This window comes from Acinonyx jubatus, chromosome D2 (assembly GCF_027475565.1).
Source record: "Acinonyx jubatus isolate Ajub_Pintada_27869175 chromosome D2, VMU_Ajub_asm_v1.0, whole genome shotgun sequence".
Taxonomy (NCBI): domain Eukaryota; kingdom Metazoa; phylum Chordata; class Mammalia; order Carnivora; family Felidae; genus Acinonyx; species Acinonyx jubatus.
The window spans coordinates 1-7,500 of record NC_069393.1 but is presented as its reverse complement, the minus strand read 5'-3'; the positions used below and the strand labels follow the sequence as shown (position 1 = coordinate 7,500).

The window sequence follows — 7,500 nt, the reverse complement described above, 5'->3', positions numbered from 1 at the left end:
GTTTCGCCAGGCCCAGCTAGGGCAGCGGGCTCGGGCTGGGGACGTTCTCTGGGGGCGCTGGGGACTCTGGGCTGGCTGCGCTCGCCCTGGGACTGGGGAGGAGGCGCTGAGAACCCGCCGGGAGGGGGGGGGGCCCAGAAGGCACGGCCGGCCTGATGCCCCACGCTCGCTTCCACCCTCTTCCCAGTGAGCGGCCCGACGCGGTGCGGTGCGGTGCGGTGCGGTGCGGGATGGAAGCGGAGGCGGGCGTGGGGCCAAGCCGGGAGCAGACTGCAAGAGTCCCGGGATCGGTGAAGGCCGGGGCTTGCGCCACAGCGCCTTGCCAGGGTCCTCTTGCGCCGCCTCCGCCACCCGCCCGGGGCCCGCGGCGGAGGGCGGCGGCAGCCAGGCAGGCAGCAGGCAGGCAGGCAGGCAGGCAGGCGCGTGCATGGGTGAAGCGCGGCACCCGCTGGGCTTGGGACGCGTGGAGCAGGCTCTTGAGGCGCCCAGCGGCAGCCGCCGGCGTCTACGGCCATACCACCCTGAACGCGCCCGATCTCGTCTGATCTCGGAAGCTAAGCAGGGTCGGGCCTGGTTAGTACTTGGATGGGAGACCGCCTGGGAATACCGGGTGCTGTAGGCTTTTGCCTTTTGCCCATTGCCTGTTGCCTCCGGCCTCCTTGACCTCTCCTTTGGCGCCCTCCGCCCCTCCCCACTCCCTCCGTGTGTCCCTCTCTGCCCGGGGAGCGCGGCTCCGGGGGCCAAACACACCCCGGCCACTGCTCCCTCAGCCCCTCCCGGGCCGGCAAAGCGGCCAGGCCTGGCCTAGCCTGGCCCCGCCCCTCCCCCCCCCCCCCCCCGAGCCCGCACACCCCACGGCACTTCACACTTCACAACGGGTCCGCTCCCCGCTCCCCGCACCAGGCTAAATCCCACTGCACCGGCTGGCAGCCACGCCCCAGCTTCGCACCTTTCCTGACACTGTACCCGCACGGAGGGGTGGGTTGGGGGGGGTGCGGTGAGAGCGGGGACCGGGGGCTGGCGCCTGGGGACTGGAGGGTGGGGGCTGGGTGGGTGGATCCAAGAACCCAGGAGCGGGCGGGGGGGCGGGGCAGCGAGACCCCAGACTCAGACTCCTCCACAGGCCTGGGCTCCCTGGGTCCCGGACCTCTGCCCTCCCTCGAGCCCTCATCCCCAGGGTCCCCGGCGTTTCGCCAGGCCCAGCTAGGGCAGCGGGCTCGGGCTGGGGACGTTCTCTGGGGGCGCTGGGGACTCTGGGCTGGCTGCGCTCGCCTGGGACTGGGGAGGAGGCGCTGAGAACCCGCCGGGAGGGGGGGGGGCCCAGAAGTCACGGCCGGCCTGATGCCCCACGCTCGCTTCCACCCTCTTCCCAGTGAGCGGCCCGACGCGGTGCGGTGCGGTGCGGTGCGGTGCGGGATGGAAGCGGAGGCGGGCGTGGGGCCAAGCCGGGAGCAGACTGCAAGAGTCCCGGGATCGGTGAAGGCCGGGGCTTGCGCCACAGCGCCTTGCCAGGGTCCTCTTGCGCCGCCTCCGCCACCCGCCCGGGGCCCGCGGCGGAGGGCGGCGGCAGCCAGGCAGGCAGCAGGCAGGCAGGCAGGCAGGCAGGCGCGTGCATGGGTGAAGCGCGGCACCCGCTGGGCTTGGGACGCGTGGAGCAGGCTCTTGAGGCGCCCAGCGGCAGCCGCCGGCGTCTACGGCCATACCACCCTGAACGCGCCCGATCTCGTCTGATCTCGGAAGCTAAGCAGGGTCGGGCCTGGTTAGTACTTGGATGGGAGACCGCCTGGGAATACCGGGTGCTGTAGGCTTTTGCCTTTTGCCCATTGCCTGTTGCCTCCGGCCTCCTTGACCTCTCCTTTGGCGCCCTCCGCCCCTCCCCACTCCCTCCGTGTGTCCCTCTCTGCCCGGGGAGCGCGGCTCCGGGGGCCAAACACACCCCGGCCACTGCTCCCTCAGCCCCTCCCGGGCCGGCAAAGCGGCCAGGCCTGGCCTAGCCTGGCCCCGCCCCTCCCCCCCCCCCCCCCCGAGCCCGCACACCCCACGGCACTTCACAACGGGTCCGCTCCCCGCTCCCCGCACCAGGCTAAATCCCACTGCACCCGCTGGCAGCCACGCCCCAGCTTCGCACCTTTCCTGACACTGTACCCGCACGGAGGGGTGGGTTGGGGGGGGTGCGGTGAGAGCGGGGACCGGGGGCTGGCGCCTGGGGACTGGAGGGTGGGGGCTGGGTGGGTGGATCCAAGAACCCAGGAGCGGGCGGGGGGGCGGGGCAGCGAGACCCCAGACTCAGACTCCTCCACAGGCCTGGGCTCCCTGGGTCCCGGACCTCTGCCCTCCCTCGAGCCCTCATCCCCAGGGTCCCCGGCGTTTCGCCAGGCCCAGCTAGGGCAGCGGGCTCGGGCTGGGGACGTTCTCTGGGGGCGCTGGGGACTCTGGGCTGGCTGCGCTCGCCCTGGGACTGGGGAGGAGGCGCTGAGAACCCGCCGGGAGGGGGGGGGGCCCAGAAGTCACGGCCGGCCTGATGCCCCACGCTCGCTTCCACCCTCTTCCCAGTGAGCGGCCCGACGCGGTGCGGTGCGGTGCGGTGCGGTGCGGGATGGAAGCGGAGGCGGGCGTGGGGCCAAGCCGGGAGCAGACTGCAAGAGTCCCGGGATCGGTGAAGGCCGGGGCTTGCGCCACAGCGCCTTGCCAGGGTCCTCTTGCGCCGCCTCCGCCACCCGCCCGGGGCCCGCGGCGGAGGGCGGCGGCAGCCAGGCAGGCAGCAGGCAGGCAGGCAGGCAGGCAGGCGCGTGCATGGGTGAAGCGCGGCACCCGCTGGGCTTGGGACGCGTGGAGCAGGCTCTTGAGGCGCCCAGCGGCAGCCGCCGGCGTCTACGGCCATACCACCCTGAACGCGCCCGATCTCGTCTGATCTCGGAAGCTAAGCAGGGTCGGGCCTGGTTAGTACTTGGATGGGAGACCGCCTGGGAATACCGGGTGCTGTAGGCTTTTGCCTTTTGCCCATTGCCTGTTGCCTCCGGCCTCCTTGACCTCTCCTTTGGCGCCCTCCGCCCCTCCCCACTCCCTCCGTGTGTCCCTCTCTGCCCGGGGAGCGCGGCTCCGGGGGCCAAACACACCCCGGCCACTGCTCCCTCAGCCCCTCCCGGGCCGGCAAAGCGGCCAGGCCTGGCCTAGCCTGGCCCCGCCCCTCCCCCCCCCCCCCCCCGAGCCCGCACACCCCACGGCACTTCACAACGGGTCCGCTCCCCGCTCCCCGCACCAGGCTAAATCCCACTGCACCCGCTGGCAGCCACGCCCCAGCTTCGCACCTTTCCTGACACTGTACCCGCACGGAGGGGTGGGTTGGGGGGGGTGCGGTGAGAGCGGGGACCGGGGGCTGGCGCCTGGGGACTGGAGGGTGGGGGCTGGGTGGGTGGATCCAAGAACCCAGGAGCGGGCGGGGGGGCGGGGCAGCGAGACCCCAGACTCAGACTCCTCCACAGGCCTGGGCTCCCTGGGTCCCGGACCTCTGCCCTCCCTCGAGCCCTCATCCCCAGGGTCCCCGGCGTTTCGCCAGGCCCAGCTAGGGCAGCGGGCTCGGGCTGGGGACGTTCTCTGGGGGCGCTGGGGACTCTGGGCTGGCTGCGCTCGCCTGGGACTGGGGAGGAGGCGCTGAGAACCCGCCGGGAGGGGGGGGGGGCCCAGAAGTCACGGCCGGTCTGATGCCCCACGCTCGCTTCCACCCTCTTCCCAGTGAGCGGCCCGACGCGGTGCGGTGCGGTGCGGTGCGGTGCGGGATGGAAGCGGAGGCGGGCGTGGGGCCAAGCCGGGAGCAGACTGCAAGAGTCCCGGGATCGGTGAAGGCCGGGGCTTGCGCCACAGCGCCTTGCCAGGGTCCTCTTGCGCCGCCTCCGCCACCCGCCCGGGGCCCGCGGCGGAGGGCGGCGGCAGCCAGGCAGGCAGCAGGCAGGCAGGCAGGCAGGCAGGCGCGTGCATGGGTGAAGCGCGGCACCCGCTGGGCTTGGGACGCGTGGAGCAGGCTCTTGAGGCGCCCAGCGGCAGCCGCCGGCGTCTACGGCCATACCACCCTGAACGCGCCCGATCTCGTCTGATCTCGGAAGCTAAGCAGGGTCGGGCCTGGTTAGTACTTGGATGGGAGACCGCCTGGGAATACCGGGTGCTGTAGGCTTTTGCCTTTTGCCCATTGCCTGTTGCCTCCGGCCTCCTTGACCTCTCCTTTGGCGCCCTCCGCCCCTCCCCACTCCCTCCGTGTGTCCCTCTCTGCCCGGGGAGCGCGGCTCCGGGGGCCAAACACACCCCGGCCACTGCTCCCTCAGCCCCTCCCGGGCCGGCAAAGCGGCCAGGCCTGGCCTAGCCTGGCCCCGCCCCTCCCCCCCCCCCCCCCCCGAGCCCGCACACCCCACGGCACTTCACAACGGGTCCGCTCCCCGCTCCCCGCACCAGGCTAAATCCCACTGCACCGGCTGGCAGCCACGCCCCAGCTTCGCACCTTTCCTGACACTGTACCCGCACGGAGGGGTGGGTTGGGGGGGGTGCGGTGAGAGCGGGGACCGGGGGCTGGCGCCTGGGGACTGGAGGGTGGGGGCTGGGTGGGTGGATCCAAGAACCCAGGAGCGGGCGGGGGGGCGGGGCAGCGAGACCCCAGACTCAGACTCCTCCACAGGCCTGGGCTCCCTGGGTCCCGGACCTCTGCCCTCCCTCGAGCCCTCATCCCCAGGGTCCCCGGCGTTTCGCCAGGCCCAGCTAGGGCAGCGGGCTCGGGCTGGGGACGTTCTCTGGGGGCGCTGGGGACTCTGGGCTGGCTGCGCTCGCCTGGGACTGGGGAGGAGGCGCTGAGAACCCGCCGGGAGGGGGGGGGGCCCAGAAGTCACGGCCGGCCTGATGCCCCACGCTCGCTTCCACCCTCTTCCCAGTGAGCGGCCCGACGCGGTGCGGTGCGGTGCGGTGCGGTGCGGGATGGAAGCGGAGGCGGGCGTGGGGCCAAGCCGGGAGCAGACTGCAAGAGTCCCGGGATCGGTGAAGGCCGGGGCTTGCGCCACAGCGCCTTGCCAGGGTCCTCTTGCGCCGCCTCCGCCACCCGCCCGGGGCCCGCGGCGGAGGGCGGCGGCAGCCAGGCAGGCAGCAGGCAGGCAGGCAGGCAGGCAGGCGCGTGCATGGGTGAAGCGCGGCACCCGCTGGGCTTGGGACGCGTGGAGCAGGCTCTTGAGGCGCCCAGCGGCAGCCGCCGGCGTCTACGGCCATACCACCCTGAACGCGCCCGATCTCGTCTGATCTCGGAAGCTAAGCAGGGTCGGGCCTGGTTAGTACTTGGATGGGAGACCGCCTGGGAATACCGGGTGCTGTAGGCTTTTGCCTTTTGCCCATTGCCTGTTGCCTCCGGCCTCCTTGACCTCTCCTTTGGCGCCCTCCGCCCCTCCCCACTCCCTCCGTGTGTCCCTCTCTGCCCGGGGAGCGCGGCTCCGGGGGCCAAACACACCCCGGCCACTGCTCCCTCAGCCCCTCCCGGGCCGGCAAAGCGGCCAGGCCTGGCCTAGCCTGGCCCCGCCCCTCCCCCCCCCCCCCCCCGAGCCCGCACACCCCACGGCACTTCACACTTCACAACGGGTCCGCTCCCCGCTCCCCGCACCAGGCTAAATCCCACTGCACCGGCTGGCAGCCACGCCCCAGCTTCGCACCTTTCCTGACACTGTACCCGCACGGAGGGGTGGGTTGGGGGGGGTGCGGTGAGAGCGGGGACCGGGGGCTGGCGCCTGGGGACTGGAGGGTGGGGGCTGGGTGGGTGGATCCAAGAACCCAGGAGCGGGCGGGGGGGCGGGGCAGCGAGACCCCAGACTCAGACTCCTCCACAGGCCTGGGCTCCCTGGGTCCCGGACCTCTGCCCTCCCTCGAGCCCTCATCCCCAGGGTCCCCGGCGTTTCGCCAGGCCCAGCTAGGGCAGCGGGCTCGGGCTGGGGACGTTCTCTGGGGGCGCTGGGGACTCTGGGCTGGCTGCGCTCGCCTGGGACTGGGGAGGAGGCGCTGAGAACCCGCCGGGAGGGGGGGGGGCCCAGAAGTCACGGCCGGCCTGATGCCCCACGCTCGCTTCCACCCTCTTCCCAGTGAGCGGCCCGACGCGGTGCGGTGCGGTGCGGTGCGGTGCGGGATGGAAGCGGAGGCGGGCGTGGGGCCAAGCCGGGAGCAGACTGCAAGAGTCCCGGGATCGGTGAAGGCCGGGGCTTGCGCCACAGCGCCTTGCCAGGGTCCTCTTGCGCCGCCTCCGCCACCCGCCCGGGGCCCGCGGCGGAGGGCGGCGGCAGCCAGGCAGGCAGCAGGCAGGCAGGCAGGCAGGCAGGCGCGTGCATGGGTGAAGCGCGGCACCCGCTGGGCTTGGGACGCGTGGAGCAGGCTCTTGAGGCGCCCAGCGGCAGCCGCCGGCGTCTACGGCCATACCACCCTGAACGCGCCCGATCTCGTCTGATCTCGGAAGCTAAGCAGGGTCGGGCCTGGTTAGTACTTGGATGGGAGACCGCCTGGGAATACCGGGTGCTGTAGGCTTTTGCCTTTTGCCCATTGCCTGTTGCCTCCGGCCTCCTTGACCTCTCCTTTGGCGCCCTCCGCCCCTCCCCACTCCCTCCGTGTGTCCCTCTCTGCCCGGGGAGCGCGGCTCCGGGGGCCAAACACACCCCGGCCACTGCTCCCTCAGCCCCTCCCGGGCCGGCAAAGCGGCCAGGCCTGGCCTAGCCTGGCCCCGCCCCTCCCCCCCCCCCCCCCCGAGCCCGCACACCCCACGGCACTTCACAACGGGTCCGCTCCCCGCTCCCCGCACCAGGCTAAATCCCACTGCACCGGCTGGCAGCCACGCCCCAGCTTCGCACCTTTCCTGACACTGTACCCGCACGGAGGGGTGGGTTGGGGGGGGTGCGGTGAGAGCGGGGACCGGGGGCTGGCGCCTGGGGACTGGAGGGTGGGGGCTGGGTGGGTGGATCCAAGAACCCAGGAGCGGGCGGGGGGGCGGGGCAGCGAGACCCCAGACTCAGACTCCTCCACAGGCCTGGGCTCCCTGGGTCCCGGACCTCTGCCCTCCCTCGAGCCCTCATCCCCAGGGTCCCCGGCGTTTCGCCAGGCCCAGCTAGGGCAGCGGGCTCGGGCTGGGGACGTTCTCTGGGGGCGCTGGGGACTCTGGGCTGGCTGCGCTCGCCTGGGACTGGGGAGGAGGCGCTGAGAACCCGCCGGGAGGGGGGGGGGCCCAGAAGTCACGGCCGGCCTGATGCCCCACGCTCGCTTCCACCCTCTTCCCAGTGAGCGGCCCGACGCGGTGCGGTGCGGTGCGGTGCGGTGCGGGATGGAAGCGGAGGCGGGCGTGGGGCCAAGCCGGGAGCAGACTGCAAGAGTCCCGGGATCGGTGAAGGCCGGGGCTTGCGCCACAGCGCCTTGCCAGGGTCCTCTTGCGCCGCCTCCGCCACCCGCCCGGGGCCCGCGGCGGAGGGCGGCGGCAGCCAGGCAGGCAGCAGGCAGGCAGGC

The 7,500-nt window shown here is 73.1% G+C and overlaps 1 protein-coding gene and 6 non-coding genes across 7 annotated transcripts in view; all 7 read left to right on the top strand.

The window, feature by feature from the left end:
• The window catches only part of LOC128312701 (collagen alpha-1(I) chain-like), a gene marked incomplete at its 3' end in the record, with an annotated part of 24,957 nt that extends 17,576 nt beyond the window's left edge, over positions 1 to 7,381 (top strand). The window contains exons 16-22 of the mRNA XM_053207713.1: positions 188 to 388; positions 1,374 to 1,574; positions 2,554 to 2,754; positions 3,734 to 3,934; positions 4,914 to 5,114; positions 6,100 to 6,300; positions 7,279 to 7,381. Coding sequence (XP_053063688.1) covers positions 188 to 388; positions 1,374 to 1,574; positions 2,554 to 2,754; positions 3,734 to 3,934; positions 4,914 to 5,114; positions 6,100 to 6,300; positions 7,279 to 7,381 — 1,309 coding nt within the window. The remainder of the gene's footprint in view (positions 1 to 187; positions 389 to 1,373; positions 1,575 to 2,553; positions 2,755 to 3,733; positions 3,935 to 4,913; positions 5,115 to 6,099; positions 6,301 to 7,278) is intronic.
• Positions 504 to 622, top strand: LOC113597226 (5S ribosomal RNA). Its single transcript, XR_003418052.2, has one exon. It is a non-coding gene; the product is annotated as a 5S ribosomal RNA (ribosomal RNA).
• Positions 1,690 to 1,808, top strand: LOC128312760 (5S ribosomal RNA). Its single transcript, XR_008292451.1, has one exon. It is a non-coding gene; the product is annotated as a 5S ribosomal RNA (ribosomal RNA).
• Positions 2,870 to 2,988, top strand: LOC128312759 (5S ribosomal RNA). Its single transcript, XR_008292450.1, has one exon. It is a non-coding gene; the product is annotated as a 5S ribosomal RNA (ribosomal RNA).
• On the top strand, positions 4,050 to 4,168 carry LOC128312758 (5S ribosomal RNA). The gene has a single exon (XR_008292449.1). It is a non-coding gene; the product is annotated as a 5S ribosomal RNA (ribosomal RNA).
• Positions 5,230 to 5,348, top strand: LOC128312749 (5S ribosomal RNA). Its single transcript, XR_008292440.1, has one exon. It is a non-coding gene; the product is annotated as a 5S ribosomal RNA (ribosomal RNA).
• LOC128312737 (5S ribosomal RNA) lies at positions 6,416 to 6,534 on the top strand. The gene has a single exon (XR_008292428.1). It is a non-coding gene; the product is annotated as a 5S ribosomal RNA (ribosomal RNA).
• Positions 7,382 to 7,500: the final 119 nt, after the last annotated feature.